Source organism: Cadophora gregata, assembly GCF_030347475.1.
Source record: "Cadophora gregata isolate MNR1 chromosome Unknown scaffold_2, whole genome shotgun sequence".
NCBI classification, from domain to species: Eukaryota; Fungi; Ascomycota; class Leotiomycetes; order Helotiales; family Ploettnerulaceae; genus Cadophora; species Cadophora gregata.
Genome location: NW_026695925.1, coordinates 3,192,125 through 3,210,981, shown reverse-complemented (window position 1 = coordinate 3,210,981; position 18,857 = coordinate 3,192,125). Strand labels below are relative to the sequence as shown.

The 18,857-nt window shown below is 45.4% G+C and overlaps 7 protein-coding genes across 7 annotated transcripts; 4 read left to right on the top strand and 3 right to left on the bottom strand.

Moving 5' to 3' along the window:
* Positions 1-124: 124 nt before the first annotated feature.
* ONS95_008335 (uncharacterized protein) lies at positions 125-4,531 on the bottom strand (the record flags this gene model as incomplete). Its single annotated transcript, XM_058501888.1, has 12 exons — positions 125-1,562; positions 1,611-1,851; positions 1,901-2,131; positions 2,182-2,370; positions 2,416-2,589; positions 2,638-3,516; positions 3,568-3,796; positions 3,843-3,880; positions 4,023-4,100; positions 4,154-4,167; positions 4,221-4,355; positions 4,440-4,531. 12 exons carry the CDS (start codon positions 4,529-4,531, stop codon positions 125-127), a joined length of 3,738 nt encoding a protein of 1,245 aa, XP_058363210.1.
* Positions 4,532-6,065: 1,534 nt separating this feature from the next.
* Positions 6,066-6,485, bottom strand: ONS95_008334 (uncharacterized protein; the record flags this gene model as incomplete). Its single annotated transcript, XM_058501887.1, has 3 exons — positions 6,066-6,234; positions 6,296-6,391; positions 6,472-6,485. The coding sequence occupies 3 exons, from the start codon at positions 6,483-6,485 to the stop codon at positions 6,066-6,068; spliced, it is 279 nt and encodes a 92-aa protein (XP_058363209.1).
* Positions 6,486-6,645: 160 nt separating this feature from the next.
* ONS95_008333 (uncharacterized protein) lies at positions 6,646-8,780 on the top strand. Its single transcript, XM_058501886.1, has 2 exons — positions 6,646-7,283; positions 7,335-8,780. Exons 1-2 carry the CDS (start codon positions 6,861-6,863, stop codon positions 8,388-8,390), a joined length of 1,479 nt encoding a protein of 492 aa, XP_058363208.1. The 5' UTR covers positions 6,646-6,860; the 3' UTR covers positions 8,391-8,780.
* Positions 8,781-9,129: 349 nt separating this feature from the next.
* Positions 9,130-10,060, top strand: ONS95_008332 (uncharacterized protein; the record flags this gene model as incomplete). Its single annotated transcript, XM_058501885.1, has 2 exons — positions 9,130-9,388; positions 9,516-10,060. 2 exons carry the CDS (start codon positions 9,130-9,132, stop codon positions 10,058-10,060), a joined length of 804 nt encoding a protein of 267 aa, XP_058363207.1.
* Positions 10,061-11,325: 1,265 nt separating this feature from the next.
* ONS95_008331 (uncharacterized protein) lies at positions 11,326-11,802 on the top strand (the record flags this gene model as incomplete). The annotated part of the gene is made up of 2 exons (XM_058501884.1): positions 11,326-11,427; positions 11,482-11,802. The coding sequence occupies 2 exons, from the start codon at positions 11,326-11,328 to the stop codon at positions 11,800-11,802; spliced, it is 423 nt and encodes a 140-aa protein (XP_058363206.1).
* Positions 11,803-15,193: 3,391 nt separating this feature from the next.
* On the top strand, positions 15,194-16,999 carry ONS95_008330 (uncharacterized protein). Its single transcript, XM_058501883.1, has 4 exons — positions 15,194-15,685; positions 15,732-16,008; positions 16,054-16,746; positions 16,805-16,999. The coding sequence occupies exons 1-4, from the start codon at positions 15,335-15,337 to the stop codon at positions 16,900-16,902; spliced, it is 1,419 nt and encodes a 472-aa protein (XP_058363205.1). The 5' UTR covers positions 15,194-15,334; the 3' UTR covers positions 16,903-16,999.
* Positions 17,000-17,124: 125 nt separating this feature from the next.
* Positions 17,125-18,156, bottom strand: ONS95_008329 (uncharacterized protein; the record flags this gene model as incomplete). The annotated part of the gene is made up of 1 exon (XM_058501882.1): positions 17,125-18,156. One exon carries the CDS (start codon positions 18,154-18,156, stop codon positions 17,125-17,127), a length of 1,032 nt encoding a protein of 343 aa, XP_058363204.1.
* Positions 18,157-18,857: the final 701 nt, after the last annotated feature.

Sequence of the window (18,857 nt, the reverse complement as noted above, 5' to 3'; positions counted from 1 at the left end):
TCACAGCCCAGAACCAAAGAAGCAATTTCCTCATTCAATTCGTATTTGTCTTGCGTCGTCAATCATCCTATGTACGTAAATGCTCGCCTCGTTATCCATAGAGTGCTATATATCGTTCCAATAATCATATCCCATTAATTCCTTTGCCCCTGTGTGCTTTCTCCTCGCTCAACTTTACCAGTAGCTCCCCAATCTTCCCAAAGGAGATCGGCTTTGTGAGAAAGTCATCAAGTCCACTATTATCAGCTTCATCCCTATCCCTCCGACTTGCCAGCCCCGTCAACGCAACGATATAAGCGTTATGCCTTCTGGGCTCTCTCGTGACCTCATCAACATCCACAAGTACCTCTACACTGAGACTTGTATTTCTCTTGGCAACCAGCTCATCTTCTTCACCATGAGAGATCTCCACTTGACTGACGAGCTCTGCAGTCAACACAGGGTCCTGACTTCGTTCGTAAGCTCTAATGAGTCGAGTGGCTTCGAACCCGTTCATCTGAGGCATGGAGATGTCCATAAAGATCACGTCGAATCTGTTCTCGGGCCCGGCTTTGTGGACGGCTTCTACTGCTTCGACACCATTACGTGCAGTGACGATGGTATCTGATTTGCGCTTGTGAAGATAGCGCTGGATCAGCTGTAGATTGAGCTCGTTATCGTCAACAGCTAGAATGTGTAGGGAGGTTGGTGGTGTCAGCTCGGGCTTTGGGTGGATAGGGATCTCGAGAGATGTAGAAGTCGTAGACAATACAGATCTCGATTGTCGCAAATTGCGCGCAGGGGGGACTGTCAATGTCATCTTGGACGCGGATTCGGGTTCGACATATTGCCAGGTAGGACGATCTGGACCTGATTGTTTGTGACCAAAAGACTCGATCCCGTTAGGCTCTGTTGAGTTGTTTATGTGTGACGTGGCCGGAGCTTCTTGGGGCTGCTCGAAGCCATAATCGCTTGCAATAATACCATTCAATATGGTTCTCTCCTCTGGAGATCCTAGTGGTGTTTGAGTCGAGTTATCAGATCGTCCAGTCTCCTCTTTACCCTCTCTATCCAATGAATATGTGTCCATCAGGGTCAGTAACGATCGGGCGAGTCTAAATGGTCCGATGGGCTGGCAGATGGTCTCAACTGCGTAGATCCTCTTTGTCCCGCTGTGCTTGGTTGGGCATAGCATCTGATCATGGATGACGAGAATGAGATCGTCGTCTATTACATCCAGATCTTCGACCGTATCGGTTATCAATATTGAGGCCCCAGTAGTCTTGATTTCAAAGCCAAACCACTCTGAACAGTATTTCTCAATACAGTCCCAAATAAGGTCTTGTTGCGTGGCTGCTGAGGATTTTTTCCTAGCAAAGGAGACAGATTTACCAGCTGATCGGTTCCTAATTGTCGTGATGCACTGTTCTGCTTCCTGCACAACTTTCAGAAGATCGCTGTGCCTCGAGTGGCTAACATTCTGATCGGCTTTCTCAACTGGTAATGTGATTTCAACATCAGTTCCCTTGCCTAGCTCGCTTCGTATTGAAATCTTGCCACCAAGTTGAGTTATTATGCTCCAGCTACTCCTCATTAGTTTGCTGCACCGTTTCGCAAGATGGTGGACTTACACGATGGAAAGACCTAGTCCAACTCCTGGCGCGAATGTATCTTCTTGGGCGAATGGATGGTAAAGCTTTCGCTCCATGTACTCTGAGGACATTCCGCGACCGGAATCTCGAATGCGCAAAGATGCTGTCTCGGTGTTTGATTGTGGATCTTTGAGCATTCGAAGCTGCACTAATATGAACCCCGAATCCGTATACTTTTGGGCATTGCCAAATATATTCATTACCACTCTTCGCAGTGCCCCTGAACTGTTAGCTAGCTCAGATCCTGTGAAAGTCATCCTGAAAAATACCTGGCTGCACATTGTATTCCCAATCCCTATGTTCTATATCAAGAATAATCTCCAGTTGCTTTTGAGGACCAGCAGCTACTGACCGCCCGAATTGGGAAGTGGTACCATTGGAGCCTGGCAGTGAAGCGTCGCCAGTCCCGCGGTATTCCTTTGCGGCAATCATGCCGTTGACGATATCCTCACACAAAAGTGCTAAGTTGGTCATCTGATAAAGTTCATTTGATATAGTCCCTAGAGGACGTTAGCACCCTACAGCTGTCACTTGGCGGGATTATCATTACCTTGCTGGCTCTTAGACTTCTCAAAAGAGTTGATCTTGCTGTAATCCAAAACATGATTGATTGTATCCAACAATGTCCCGCCACAATTCTGTATGGTCGAAATGAACTCAAGTTGTGTGCCGTTCGGTTCTGACTCTCGAAGAAACTCGGCGCTCGCCAAAATACCATGTAGGGGACTTCGAAACTCATCTGCTCTGGTCAGTAGAATCCTTCCTTTCCGCCTTTCCCACTTACGAGATATGCTACTGATGAAGTCAGACTTCATTTTGTTCGAGGTAATCGCGTCTAAACGGCTGATTTCGGCCATTAACGAGTTCGTGAATGCCGAAAGATAGGCAAGCTCAGACTCTACTGTGAATACAGGGACAGCTGTCTGGCTCCAAACGAAGCAGCCCGAATACCACCGATCTGTTCCCTGTCAGTTCTGAGAGCTTCAAGCTTGTTGAGAGTGCTTACTGCCAGCAGCATCCCATAAAGGTAGGAATATAATTTGTCGAGCCTTTCTGAAGACACGTGACAACATGTTTGCCTCAGCACGTTGCTTCGTGATATCAATCGATTGTCGTCTCCCCGAAGGACTGATAGATGGTGTCGGCTCTAGTTTGCTGATTTGTTCCAGAGACGAGAAATAACCCTCTTCGTCTATGTACCAGATGTTCCCTTTCGGATATGAAGTTATCAATGACTGAAGAGTTTGGGTAGCCAGAATTTGAGAGTTCGGATCCCAGAGGTCGCTACCAGATGCTGAAATTGCAAGAACCTTCGACTTTTGATGTCTTTCGCTCGATCTTCGACTTGTCCGCTTCGATAGCGAGGCGAGCTTATCGTTCTCCTGTGATAGCGTAATATGGCCATTTGTTTGAACGTGCTCTTTATACTCAATAACTTCTTGGAACGTTACACCTGTTTCTGTGATTTCGTTTGCGCATGGATCTGTTTTGTCAACATCAGTAAATGCAAAGGCGGTATCGAGAAACACGACGCCTCCAGCGGTCAACTCCAAGGATTCCCTCAATATGTCAGCCGCCCGATCGAGCGTGGCTCGAATCTTGTCGAGGGTAGATGACTCTGGTTCATTGTCTGATTTCCCAGAATCGGAATTCAATTCCCCGTTTGTTACTGTTGCAACTTGTGTTTCCGGGCTTTGATTTGAGCTGTCCGATGGTTGATCTGCCGGATTGGGGATAGACGAAGTAACTGAAACAACTGGATCGTGCGAATCTCTTTCCAGGAATCTGGCGATTCCCTGGCTCATCAAAGCCACCCTGCGAAGTTCCGCAGCTTCTCTTTTAGTCTCCAGATGTCTCATCACATTAGCTGCTTGCTGGTGCATAACTGGCGCTAGTCAGCGGCTACTCTTGTTGAGCTCAAGCAGTATCTACGCACATTTTTTCTCATGAATTAATAGTCCATGTGGCCGAATTTTGTCATCAAATAGGAAGAACGACCCGATGTTCACTCCATGGTTGGTAGTGATCGGGGTTCCTGCATAGAATCGATATGATGATATCGTGCCATCCACCACTGGCAATTGAGCGAATCTTTCGTCTTCCGAAAGGTCATTGACGACAAAACACGGGTACTGCTCTTTCTTCAAATCAAGACCGAGAGTATTCTAGACTCGATTAAATAAGCTACAGGAGCGAGCAGCTGTAACATACCTCGCAGAGACCCCCTGGTATTGGAACCATCGAGCACCCTGTAATATCTGTGAGCACATCATCACCTAGAGACTCTGCACAACGAAGCATTGCAGATTAGTAGTGAAATTTCATGCTTAGTTCTGAAGTTGAAATCTCGCCAGACTGAGGCATGATTGTTAAAGAGAAATGTTTACTTACCGAACCATTCCTCAACATTCATGACCCTATTGTCGCCTCCAGATGCTCGTATGCACCCCGCGAGGAAATATTGCGTGCCTTGTAGGTATTAGTGCTTGTCTCGAATTGAAACCGTGTAATATGAGACATGCCTCGATCTATCAAGCTGTTTTCTCTTAGTGAGCCTGACGGATCGGGAATGGGATAAGTAGAACATACCTGACCATAGAGTGAACGCCGTTCAGTCGCCACACAACAGTTTCAGCATAAGCATCCAAAGCGCCATCATTATTCAAGCTGTCGTTGAAGTCACGTTCTCTAGAAGGTTTACTAAAGGCATTGGGTGCAAAGAACCTTTCGTGTGACCATTAGCAGGATACTCGGACACGCGTGGTCAAGGTAATTGTTATACTTCGATGTCATTCACAGGAACCTTACTTTCTGAGTTCTAGAGCGCGCTGGCTCTCTCTCATATCGCGATTGATGCGCTCGCGCTCGCCCTCAAGAGGGACGGGCATCCGTACCACCATGATCTCAACGACCTTGCACGCCTGGGTGAGCTGAAGGGGCGATAAGTCACTGACAGCCTCACGAAGAAGGTGGGCTCCGCCCGTATATGAAGCAAAGTTGCGAGCAAGAATGCAGTGAAGATCAGGTCCGAACGAGCATGAGCTGATCGAAGGTTGAATGTTGCGATGCGCGACGAGATGGTTCCAGAGGGAAACATGCTGAAGAAGGGTCCCGGTGGTCTAGACTCACGCCTCAGTCTTAGCATCATTCAGTTATGCTAGCCGAGGCGGGCTTCCAATTGCCAACTCGGGTGTGGGCCACCTGATGCGCTAACGGCCAAGTCTCCAACAATTCTCCAACACTTGCTTCATTTAGCTTTGCTTCTCAGTAGATTGACTTCCTCGTCGGGACATCTAACTTGACAGGGCGTCACTAGGGAGAAAGGGATCAAATCGACCCGGTTGCGAGGGATGGAAGAACATCGTCCCGGAATTGGCGCCGGAGCCGAACTCGTGTGGCTGAGAAGCGCCAGGTACGCCTCCTTGAGGCACAACTTGTGGGACAAGCGCTTTCATTGAATTTACCTCCCACATTTGGTTTGTTGCTGTTCAAGGATCATCCAAGCACGGAGACTCTTCGGTGGCAGCTCTCCTATGGCTGGGCTGTATATGAACAACCCCGGCAACAGTGAGCGCTCTAGACGGGTTCTGCATGATTGAGGAGAGTCAGTTGAACCCAAGGTTAAATGGCTCGTTCATTCGCAAACGAACAGAGAAGTCGAAAGAGGGAGAGGATTTGCAAAGGAGCGAGGAGAGAACTTCCGAGGGCCCATGGAAGAGAACACGAGGATATCTGGCCAACGAATACGCAATGCAGAGTAGTACATATGACATGTCAACCACCAATTGGAGACCTTATTATATGCCAGTGTTTCTTTCCCCTGCAGCGTCTGTACCATCTCGCTAGCGTAACTGCTTGGATTGTCGAAAAGTCGGTAGGTTCCGTGAAACAGGTCACTGAAGTGTTGCTTTTGCTGAGTAGCTGGAAGAACGAGGACAACCGGCTCCTCTGCTGGCCCTGCCCGCATTATTAGTGCCTGTTATTTTGCCCTTCATGGAATCAACACATGTTTACACGCGAATGCAGCGTGACCATTGAGACATACCAACCGAGGGTAAGTGGTGACAAAAGAGTTCGGAAACGCCGGCTTAGAAGACAGCATAACTTTGACGTTGCTATCTGTATCCTAGCACTGAACACTGGAAGAACAAAGACATAGCCGCTTGGCCGTTGAGACTGACGGCCAGCCATGAGTCCGTGATGTCCATTTCTGGAATATAATCAGGGCGGCATCAGCACTCGACTTTCTGGCATGCTGTATCAAATTGTCCGGTGGTAAGTATTCGGTAGCCATATGTTGCAGTGGAATCCAGACGATTTCACATCGAACCTTCAAAGCTCCAATGTTGGTCATGTCACAGAAGTCGGTGATGAATTGTTGCATCCTCTTCTTATCGTTTCATATGTACAGCGATGCCCCTCCTTGAACCCCCTCTAGTGGTGTTCCTCTCCGTGTCCCTCTCCATGTCCGTGGTCTTCCTTCAAGAAGAGGTATTCGTATCCGCAGTATGCCGCAAATGCCACTGTTGCAATGCCCAAGCCTGGGAAGCTGCCCTTGAATCGGTTCCATCGTGAGAAGGGTCCTGTGTATCGCCACGCCTCACTGTCGAGCCCAATCAGTTCTTTTCCGCACGTGAAAAGATTATATTGAAGATTCTACTCACGCTCGTGCCCAGGGATCGTTTGCAGGTGTACCAGCCGCTGCCGCGAATGCTTTTGGATCGAAGCCTGTGAGGTTTGCTCGAGGAGCTCTCCGTACACTGTACAAGCAATTGTCAGCAATAGTCAGCCGAGGCCAATCTTCCCACTATACCCATCCATTCAATCCAGACTGACTTACCTGGTGAGACGCATTGTGAAGGTTGTAGGGAACAAGGCTGTGATCTGGAGAGCAGTAAGGAGGTCGTCTCGCGACTGCAGTCGAGGTCGAAGTTAGGCTTGGCATTTTAAGCTTAAGCGAGGCCAACTGCCGCCGACGGCCGATATGGAGCCCTGTGTGGTCTGTGTCGTCCATCAACAACCTCAAAAGCAACGCAACAGAGCTGGACAATCTGCCAGAATCACGACTACCCTCCCTCTCTAAACTTCTTCGTCGTGATCTCCAGATCTCAATACACCTACTGCAGCTCCTACATACCTCCCACCGATTTGCGCGTTACGCTGCGCCCATGAAAACCGTACACCACCCTCGACTCTTCTGGATTAGCATACATAGCACAAGGAATCAAGATGCCTCCTCCGATGCAGCGCTTCGGCGGCGCACCCAATAATCTGGCCTCTCACTACCAACAGTACCCTTCGCACTCGCAGGCACACAGCGCTGGGCTGCCACCGCCCTCCCTCGCGTCTAACCCGGGAGGGTTCATGAACGCGAATTCCATGAGCAACCCTTTCTCAATGAATGGCAATGCCCTCAGTCTCTCTGGAGGCTTTGGAGGTGCTGGGCTAGGGATGCCTGGGGGGACTGGTCTGGCTAGTCAAGCTGCGCAGATGGGTTTTGCGAATGCGAATAATCAAAGTCATAATGGGATGGATCATCCAGCGAGAGCCGCTGGAAATAAGAACAGGATACGAGATGTGTGGGCGGGAAACCTGAAAGAGGAGATGGCTGTCTTGCGGTGCCTTGTGGATAAGTTCCCTTACATTGCAATGGTAAGATTGGAAACATGGAGAGAGATGCTGAATGATCTGACGTGAAGTCAGGATACTGAATTTCCTGGACTCGTTGCACGACCAATGGGGGCCTTTAATGGCAAGAGTGATTATCATTATCAATGTCTGCGATGCAATGTCGATCTACTCAAAATACTCCAGCTCGGGATAACAATCTTCACGGAAGATGGCGAGTCCCCACCAACTACGATGTCTGCGGCGGACTTGGGCCTTGATACAACACAAGATGAGACAAGGAAGTTTGCCAATGCTATTGTGCCGATTCCTACAACTTGGCAATTCAATTTCAAGTTTTCACTGGAAGAAGACATGTACTCTGAAGTGTCAATCGAAGCATTGAGAATAGCGGGGGTGGACTTCCCAAGACTAAATACCGAGGGAATCGAACCAGATGATTTCGGATCCCTTCTTATGAGCTCTGGTCTTGTGTGCGAGGAAGATGTACATTGGATATCATTCCACGGTGGCTACGATTTCGGATATCTCACTAAGCTCCTCCTCATCGAACCCCTCCCCGACGATGAGTTCGAATTCGATAGGTTCATGAAGAAGTTCTTTCCTAGCATTTATGACATCAAATTTCTCATGAAATCTGCCATCAGACAACACACCCTGGGCCACGTTACTCCACTTGATGGTCAGAGTGCTGAAGTACTGCAAAAATTTGAACAGAAGTCGGGACTGGAAAATCTGGCCGACACCCTGAAGGTCAAGAGGCAAGGTGTTGCACATCAAGCTGGCTCCGATTCGCTGTTGACAGGCAAGGTCTTTTTCAAGATGAGGGAGCGCATCTTCAATGGCGAGCTCAGTGATGAACACCTTGGAAAGGTGTGGGGCCTTGGTTTCCCAGAGTACACGGCTCCAAACGCACATATTCACTCAGCGCCATCATACCATCACCAGCAAGAGAATATCACTCCTGGACAGAACGGCAACGGCTACACCAATGGAGGACCAAGCACACCAAATACAGGCAACGCCGGACTCGCAAGCACACCAGGACACAACAGCAACGGCGGCATTATGGGACCGCAAACACCAGGGGCTACTGGTGCGTTCGGAGCTTTCCAGTACAGCAGTAGATAGTCGTCGCTTGCGTTGATTTGAGTATGTTTTTTGGCAGGTTCTAGGGTGCGGAACGGTATTCTCAAGGACAAAGAAAAAATGACTGGGGTTGTAGGTGAGGCATTGGAGGTCTCACACTGATCGATCGGAGTTTATCTGGCGTGGCGTACACAGTCGAGTTCATTGATTTGGAGGAGTTCGATGGGTTTGGCTGGTTGCCTTTGTGTGTTAGTGTACATTATGGAATAGATACAGTGCATCGCCCTGAAGTTGACCTTTTTGTACAAACCCCAATCACAAATCGAGAGCATCAGCCACAATGTTGCTTTCTGCGCCACATGCTATGTGGATGCGGGGTACAATGCGGGAGCTTGACCCAAACCTCTCATTGAGAATTGATAACCAAAGAATGAGTAAACAATCCTTCGTACTATTCATGTCGCCGAAGAGACCGAATTCTGGACCCACAGATCAAAAGTACCACCAGGGTTCTCACTTTTGCAAGCTTTGTTAACAAAGTTTTCTTATAATTGGACCGCCAAGTGCTATGATGCAATGTGCATGGTGGGGTCAAGTTCAGAATCGTCATCCTGGCTCGTACAACCTACATATTCCATCACTGCTGCCGCTTAATCACTAGTAAAGAACTTCTTCAGTATACTGTTTCACAGGTCTCAGAACAATTGTTGTAGCTTCTGTCATAATTTCTCACTCAATCTCAGTTTAAGGAAATCCAAACACCATTCCATATCCTCTCAAAATGACCAACCCACGCATCCTCCTCCTCGGCGGCCACGGCAAAGTCTCCCTACTGATGACACCCAAACTTGTCTCTCGATCCTGGGACGTCATATCCGTCATTCGTAACCCAGAGCAGAAGAACACTATCTTGGAAGCAGGCAAGAACGGACCAGGCAAGATTGAGGTGTTGGTGGAGAGCTTGGAGGATGTCAAGAGCGAGGGAGATGCGAAGAAGATACTTGAGAAAGCGAAGCCAGATTGGGTTATTTGGAGTGCTGGTATGTTCAGTTACTTTCTTAATAATCTGTCATTCATCTTGCTTGCTGCTGTGTGGCAAGCATCGGTACATCTGGCAGTTCATACAATGTGGAATGAAGATATACATACTGACTCTCCCTCGTACAGGCGCCGGAGGTAAAGGAGGCTCGACACGAACCTACGCCATTGACCGCGATGCCTGCACATTCTTCATCCGCTCCTCCCTCTCCACCCCATCTATCACCAAGTTCTTGCTTGTCTCTGCGCTCTCCAGCCGGCGAACCCGCGCCGCATGGTGGGATGAAAAATCCTGGTCTACAGTCCGCAAAGTCAACGAGGAGATGATGCCCGATTACTACAAGGCAAAGCTCGCTGCTGATGAAGCGTTGACTGTGCTTGCGGAGGAGAAGAAGGACTTTGGGTATATTGTGCTAAGACCGGGGAACTTGAGTGATGAGCCGGAGAGTGGGAAGGTTGTGCTGGGGAAGACACCTGCGAGGGGACAGGTTACGAGAGCGGATGTTGCGGAAGTGGCGGCGAGGTTGTTGGAGAAGAATAGTGCGAGAGGTTGGTTTGATTTGCTTGGTGGTGAGGCGGATTTGGCAAGTGAGGTGGAGAGGGTTGTGAAGGAGGGTGTGGATAGTAGGGAGGGAGAGAGCTTGGATATTATGAAGAAGGATCTCAAGCTGTGAGTAAGAAGCCAATATCGCCTTGTCAATGTTTGAGGGATATCCGTGAGGTGCTGTGTACAATTAGGTCAAATGCACGAGCCTCCACAACACTGGGACCCCTTCGCCTCGCTTAAGACTCCTGCTCGTCCCAGTTGTGTGTCAACAAACCTTTCCACTTCCCGTCCTTTCTAGCCCTTAGTACTGCCATAAAAAATCATCGTATTTCTCAGAGCCTTTGGGCGGTTGTTCGGCTATTTCATGTCGTAGTGTATTTTGGATTCTCGACAGACTCCAGGTTCAGCTCACAAGACCGTGAAGTGGAAACTCTACTTGGTGGGCCTTCAGAAACCCTGCTGTAGTCAATTGGTACATGACGTACGAAAGACAGAACTTAGCAGAGTCTACTCCGAGGAAGGAGAGCGCCTCAGGATAATTTCTGACACTCGCATGTCGGATGGCATGGTGCCTAACTCAGTGCCTCGGCTCTTAACCTATGGTTTACTGATCTGACTTCAACGTTTACAATCGAGGTACCATACACCCATCACGCACAGTATATGAACTTATCAGCAATGGTTTACTCCTCAACTGATTTCCTGGATATTCAGGGAACTGTATCGTACCACTTTTGACCTCTCAGATGCAATAATAACGGAGTTTACGACTTCGAAGATCCAGCAAGTAGCGCTTGTCGTGGGAGCTTCGCGTGGCATCGGCAGGCAAATGGCAATTGATCTGGCCAAAAACGGGTATACTGGCAAGTTTTGCAAACAATTGAGATAGACCTAAAACAACTGATTACAGCGTGCAGTCGTCGTAGCAGCAAAATCCACCAGTGATGCTTTAACCGCGGAGCCCTTCCCTCCAGACCCCAATTCGCAACAATCAATCATCAGCACTGTTGAGCGAAAAATCAGAGAAGCTGAGGGGAAAGCAACAGCCATTTCAGTCGACGTACGGGACTATGCCAGTGTGCAGAAGCTTGTGGACGAGACTGTGAAGGTAGCAACATCCTTTGCGAAACTTCAGGTCATGGAATTGACGTGAGGCAGATCTATGGGCATCTCGACGTCGTGGTATACAACTCTGGAGCGATATGGTGGGCTCCTATCGAGAATACTCCCATGAAACGCTTCCAGCTTATGCAGCGAGTGAATCCCGAAGGACTGTATGGAACGATTCAAGCTACTCTTCCACATTTCAAAAACAATGGGTGGAAGGGACGGGTCATTGTCGTCAGTCCACCGATATACTCGCCCTTCTTCAGAGATTAGACGGCATATGCTATGGGTAAGGTTGGAATGTCTGACTTGACGAAGGAACTGGCTATAGATTGGGTCAGGGAAGGGAAGAAAGATATGGCGATCACGAGTATCTGGCCTGTACCTGTTCGTGCCACCTCTTATTCTACCATCGCAAACCAAACAACTGATTGTTTATAGTCAATCCAATCTGGTGCTACAGGCCAGATCACATCAGTCGATCCTAATGTAATCAATGACCCGAGAAGAGCGACGATATATTCGGATGCTATTCTCGCCATGCTGAAAGCGCCTGCTGACCAGGTAAACGGACTCCTAGAGTTGGATGAGGATTATCTGAGGAGGTACTGCGGGGTACAAGATTTCTCTAAGTATTCTGTCGTCAACGGTGCTGTTCGTAGAAGAGTTATACCTGCCAAATTTCCTGTACTGGAAATTGCTGAGCAGGACGATGAAGGCAGAAGGACGGATAGTCTGAAGTTGAGAGGTTTCGAGCTCTGAGCCTGGCATGTGTTAAGTGACCTTCCAACGGATTTGCATGCTCAAGTTCATTACATCTCCGATACCAAATTACCCAGATCACGGCCAGCATAGCTGCATAGTTTGTTATGCAATGATGCTTCGGCGTTTTCAGTCGCTTACATACATCAGCGTGGTCGATAGTTTTCTTGTTCTTGGCAAAACGGGAACGGACGGCCGTTCGTTTACGCTAACCCTAAACGGACTAGCGTTCGTTTTAGCGACCTAGAACAGCTGTTAGTTAGTTAGATCTCTAACGGAACAGGGTCGTTTAACCCCGTTTTAGTATAGTTCCCGCTGAGCCTTATGTAAGTAGACTATGCTACTTCTTCTAATAACCTTCAGGGGAAAGTTAGATATCTAAGTATTAAACTCTACTAATCTTTAATATAAATATATAAAAATAATATTAAATTCAAGCTATAGTATAGATCTTTTATTTAATGTATTATTTGTTATTTTCCACTGAGTAGTTATTAAGAAAAAAGGGGTTAAAGTTAAGTTGCTCTTAACGCGATTTTTATAAGGAAACCTTATCTTTAAAACTATTAAAATACCTTCCTTAACTTAACGTCGACTTATAAATAATACTAATAACTACTCTAGAGGCTCTTTAACTCCTAGGAGACGTGGAAATCGTTAAGTATATCTTAATTTTACTCCGCTACTTGTAAAAGATAATATCATACCTTTAATTCCTATTAATTTAGACCTAATAACTTATAGAGTACCTTTAGAGCCTCTTAGCCCTCTAGAGCCTTTAGTATATAAAAATAAATATTAGGTATAGATATTTTAGTATATACTAAGTAAGAATATTAATAAGAGATACTACGATAAGGCTACTAGTAAAAAGATATAGCGCTATAGCTATTATTTAAAGGTTTACTATATAAATAGTGGTACACAGTTTACGAAGGAGTATTTAGCTACCTATAGATTAAAGAAAGGTAATCCCCGGGGAACTACTATTACTTATAGTAGTTCTACGCGTTAATAACCTCTCTCTATTAGTTTTAAACTTTAGATTGAAATAGCAGACGAGTCTTGATTTAAGCGTCGGAATATAGGAGTAAGTGATAGTAACTCTATTAACCTAGATAAGCTGAAGCTTCTCTATACTAGGTAATATAAGTATTCTCACTTATTTTTAATACTAACTTTCTATAGATTTATCTTAGTATACTCTTAACTTTTATAACTAGTCGAAAGACTTGAATTCCGCGAACTCCTTAAATACCTTAACTCTGATATTACGTGTTAGTTACTACGCTCTTACTCTATAATTAGTATATAGGTAGAACGATAATTTAAAGCTTATAAGAGTAAGGTTAAAGATAATATTAAAAACGCCCTTTTAAAGATATACGTCTCTTATAATATATAGACTTTAATAAATAACCTCCTTATACTTGTAATTATCTTCTATTACGTTAGAGCTAACGGAATAGTAAGGAGAACTATAGGAGGAATAAGAGAGGTCTCTAGGAATAAAATAAGAAAGAATCTAGCCTTTATAGTAATAGAAGTAATAAAGGATTAGGAGGTTCAAGGGAAATTAAGGTATTTTATAATAGATAACACGGTAGATAATAACGTAATAATAAGGTTTCTTACTCTTAGTAAGTCTACTACTTTCCTTATAGCTTTTACTAATAATTTAAGTAAGATCTTTATAAGTCCTTTAGTATTTAATACGACCCTGCTACTTACTGATTACGCTATACTAGCTATATTATTAACCTTACTATAAAAGCCTTCCTTTTTATTACTAATAACGAATCAATTGAATCTACGGAGAATAAAATAATAATAAACTGATAGCTATAATAAATAATAGAAAAAATAAGGGAATAGCGTTAAAAGAGACCTCTTAGGAAGCTTTATAATTTCGTTGTTTTTATATAATATAGTACCTTATAGCTCTAAAGGTTCCTTACTTTATCTAGGAATTGTTACTTCTATAGAGATAACTCTACGCGATAGAACTCTTAGTTTTTAATACTTGAGGTTACTCTATTATTATAAGAGGTAATTAAGGAATATTTTACAACTTATAGAGACGTGGAAATCGAACTAGATCACCTAGATACTGAAGATTAGAGGATTTTAGGTGAGATTAAGAGCTTTTTAGGAGTCCTGAAATTATCTACTAAGTCTCTTAAAAGTTATAGAGCCTCTCTTAACTAAGTTCTCCCTTTAATAGATTTTATACTTACTTACTTTAAGAAAGCTAAAGAGAGGTATTAAGATAATATTAAGATATCTGCGATAGTTAATTCAGGATAGTAGAAAATAGATAAATATTATAGTAAAAGTAACGAATCTCTAGCCTACGCTGTAGCCCTCTTATTAAATCCTGTACGTAAATAGTTATATATTAAGAAGTTCTAGAGGCTCTCTTAGTAGGAGAAAGTAAAGGTAGTTATTTAGAATCTCTAGGACGACGAATATAAGCTAAAATCGACTATTCCGACTTCTCTGATGCTTTATACCTTTTTTACTAATAAGTTCGAGCTCTAGCTACGTTAGATCGATACGCCGACCCTTGTTATAGACGAATATAACTAATATTATAAGACGAAGTGTGTTTACAGCTATAATAACGCTATTAAGTAGTAGCTTAAGCCTACGTAATAAAAGGCCTTTCTAAACCTCTCTAGAATAGCTCTTGATATACTCTTACTTCTAGCGATATCTAGCGATCTAGAACACGCGTTTTCTACGGTAAAAATCACTTTTTCGGATCGTCGGAATAAGATAAGTATATATATAATTAAATATCTGGAGTGTTTAAAGTTATAGACCGGTCTAATTAAGTAGGAAATTAAAGCTAAAGATATAGAGGTTCGACGGAATACTCTTTTAAAAGGGCTAGGAGTAGAGGAAGTAACTAGAGATGTAGTAGAAGTAGATTTATAGGTAAGTTTATCTGTTCGTTCTTAGTAACGACCTTGTTCTGTTAGTTTATATACTTATAAAACGAACAGCGGTTCGTTATTAGGTATAGAAACGTCAGTTCGTTTAAAAGCCTTAAAACGATGTCGTTAAACGGCTGTTCAACTATCGATTACACTGACATACATTGCCTTCTTGGCACCAGGGGTGGCATGCAGCCAACACACACAATTGATCAGTAATCTGAAGAAAGTGATTGATAAATGATACAACTACAGATGATTCATCTGGTTTTCATTTGACAAGGGCATTTGATTCGCAGATCGGACCTGATAAAGTGCTGGTGGCCGGGTACTTGTCGGTAGTTTTAGCAGGACAATGCAGCTCATGATCGCGATGGATACTTCAAGTTGCTGAGGACTTCTTTGTCATGTCAGGTTGCGGCATGATTTGAAAGGTCCACTTAATAAGCTGACCTAGATGGGTGAATTCGATTCAAGATATTTAGAGGCACTTCCCCTAGCATGAAACACTGCAATACGATCAATCATCACAATTCGAGCATCCCTTTATTTGCACTGCCGAGTCTTTCTTGTAATCACTCATCCATTTCAACATGGAAGCCACTTCAACAACAATATGGGATGGAATGCTAGGGGCATGGCAAAGCCATCCAGATCATGGGCGAACGAACCAATTCGAAACGACAGATGAAGAATGGCTGAGAGTGGGGATACCCCAATTCGCCAATCAAGCCAGCGAGACTCAAATGTTTGCTCCGGCATCGTACTCACAGCACATGCATACGCATTCAAATGCCACGCCGACAACATTGACATATGAAGATCTTCCTCCCTATCTCATAGAAGCAAGTCACACTAGCGGTATGAAAGAGGGAGAAGGAGGAACACATCATATACAGACCAAGTCAAGGCGCGGTAAGGGTGGCACCGACTCTGCAAGTGATGTAAGTTCTATGTCCATTTTAATACATACCAGCTGATCAGATGAAGCGTCGACGAGCCCAAGTGAGACTCGCACAACAAGCGTATCGCCAGCGACAGGAAGCAGCTGTTACCTCGCTAGAACGGCAAGTCAGCGATCTACGGGCTCGTCTCAAGGAGGTTCAAGCGACTTTTGACCGCTTTCACGACCTTGCTGATAGCCGTGATGGTTTGAGGAATGATCCTGAGCTTTCCAAACACCTTGAACACACAGCTGAGCAGATCAAGTTAGTGATTGCAATGCCGTCGCAATCCAGGGAGGGCGAGATTTCAGCGAGGGTATCTGGTAGGTTCCCTCTGCCGTAAGCTGGATCATATTTGACAGAAATAGAGGATGTAAGAACGTCTGCACATCGTGAGTCACTGTCGGGATCCGAGCCGAATGCGCTTTCAATGCCGGGGAGTTCGGGTGGAGCAAGCTCACCAGATACCACCTCTCCGAAACCAAACCTGTGGGCTAGTCCCCGAACTCTGAACGTTTCAGATGAAAGTTTAAGTATAGAGCTTCCGTTCTCGACACAGCTTCGTAACGCAGCTTTGCTGAATGGCTATCACCTAATTTCAAACAAGTCGACGCCGTACCCTATTCTCTGCAAAGGCTTTCGCTTCTGCATTTTTCACAGTACTAGAGATGACATAGCACGGCATATTCAAGAACTCCTTGAAGAGTCGAATACAAGTATCACGGAAGGGATCACTGAGGAATCTGTGAGAAAGTCTGCGAGTCATGTGTTGAGGAAACGTACTTTGTCACGATCAACAAAAATAAGCGAGGATGCCGAACCGTGCACGACAGGAGGAGCCGGCGAGCCCCAAACAAATCTGCAAGATGACAGCGCGGAGTATGTAGATTCAGAAGCTGTACAGCGGTATCTGGTGAGGAAAGGTATCGACATTCAACCTGGTGTAGGTGCGGTTACGCTTCAGATGCCTTCAAAACTTGAAAGTGATGATGGGAAGACATTGTTCAGGGAGCTTTTTGGAGACAATTCTGTGACTCTCAGCACGAGTAAACATTTATACGGTAAGTAGCACCATCAGCAGGTGAATACGGTAACACAAAAAAGGCTGAAGGCTTGCAGAATTAGTTCACAGAGCAGTTTGCTTGAGTTTCGGGCCGGGAATTCGACCGAAAGACATTGACGAAGCTGTTCGATCAACCATGTTGGCTGCTGTCTGATAGACGATCTACTTTTCAAAAGAGAGTTCAATAAATCAGCATCAAAACAGTTATAGCTCGTTTGGATTTCTGGTAATTATTAAAATTCTTCTTTGACGCTTAAGTTCTCTACTCTATTTCCATTGTTGACCAAAAAGAAACATGAATGAAGTGAGAAAAACACTTGAATACAATATCAGATCGTAATATGGTGATATATTCTAATCTGGCATAACTTTTCAATCATCCCAGAAGCTCAAGGTACTGTCCGACTACGCTCTTCACTTGCTCATCAAACCTCTGGAACTTGAATCCCATCGCCTTCTCTGAAGCAGAACCGTCAAGTCTGGTGCTCAGACTTGGTTGGACTCCGTCAACCTTCAATAAGCCTTTCATAACTGCATCAGGAAATGCCTCAGCAACGATCCGAGCCGCATTCTGCCACAAAGTACCCGAATACCCCTCCGAGTTGGTCACGTACGTCCCTGCAGGCACAACGGGATCGAAAGCCTTGATATGCATGAAGGCCACATCATCGACATGGACAGTGCTACTGACGAGCGAGATATCTGACGTGTTTCCGAGGACAAGTCCCATGACTGGACCGTTGCTTCCCGAGGCCAGATCAGAAGCTTTGGTAACCAGCTCATTCTTGCCAAGCACAAACGAGGGCAAGATGGTCAGGATATCGAACTTGGTCTTTGGATCTGCAGCATATTCATCTGCAGCAGCTAGAGCCGCGATCTTGCCAGCATCGTAGGCGTGGAAAGGAGATGGAAATGGTCCTGTCGGAATCGGTGTTCGGGATTTCTCATTCCAGACTGTTCCAAGTGGGGTATCTTTTTCGAAGAGATACTTTGCGTCGAAAAGTGCAGCGGCGGATGAGGTAATGACCACTTTCTTGATTCCGGGCTCCAGGGTTGCGGCTTTGAGGATGTTGACTGTACCTGCAACAGCAGGCTTGATCAACGTTTCTTCGTAGTCAGAAGGCTCGTCAGAGGCAGGCGGCATGGGAGATGCCAGGTGCAAGATGTAAGTTACACCTCGAATGACATCTGTGTAGGCTCCATCTACGGTGAGATCGGGGACGATGACGAAGTTGAGGTTGGAACTGGGTTTCAGAGCTTGAATAGACTTTGTTTGAAGGATCTCATTGGCTTTGGCTTGCGAGCGAAGGGCGGCGCGGACTTTATGGCCGGCTTCCAGAAGGAGAATGAGGGTTCTGAAACCGATATGCCCAGTAGATCCAGTGATGAGGACTATTTCTTTGGACATTTTGTGCGTGTTCGTACGTGTAATTGGTGTAGCTGAGGAGTTGTCAGAGTCTGCTGAGTGTGAAGATTTGCTATATGGATCTGAGTTTCGAATTGAAGGGCTTCTACCACTTCATATATGTGCTGGCCGCGACAACGAATTTGGTGATATCGTCATATGTGGCATCATTTCATTGTCCATTCGATAGCTGACTTCTGCAGATTTTGTGATCTAAATTTCGCTTCATGATCAGTGATTAGCCTCGTGATTCTACGAACAGATGAATGATATGATTGGGAGCATACAATCATCTCGCTAAGCCTCAGTCCTCGCCCAAGATGTTGAGGAGGCGGAGGACAAGTTTGTAATCACTTCCAAGCATTCTTGAGATTCTCAAACCGACTAGACGTGCTCTTATCATTATTGTCTGAATCTGATGCAGTGTACACATTCTATTTTTCTGACAGTGGTGGTTGGCTTCTCAGGGTGGAAGTGCTTGTACTGGGCGTTCTCGTTACTTCCAACTCTGTACGAAGCAACTATCCCCTTACTCGTCGTTGATTGAACAACCAAATATTTAATTGTTCTTCGGCTTCTTCTTCTGCAACTCTCCAAAAGAGTAAGGCTTGGACTGTAATATTATCCCTATGCAACTTGTTGGCAATGTCGCTGCTCATACTCCGGATTTCCGTCTTCCTTTTTTTTGGCTGCTATTTCGGCCT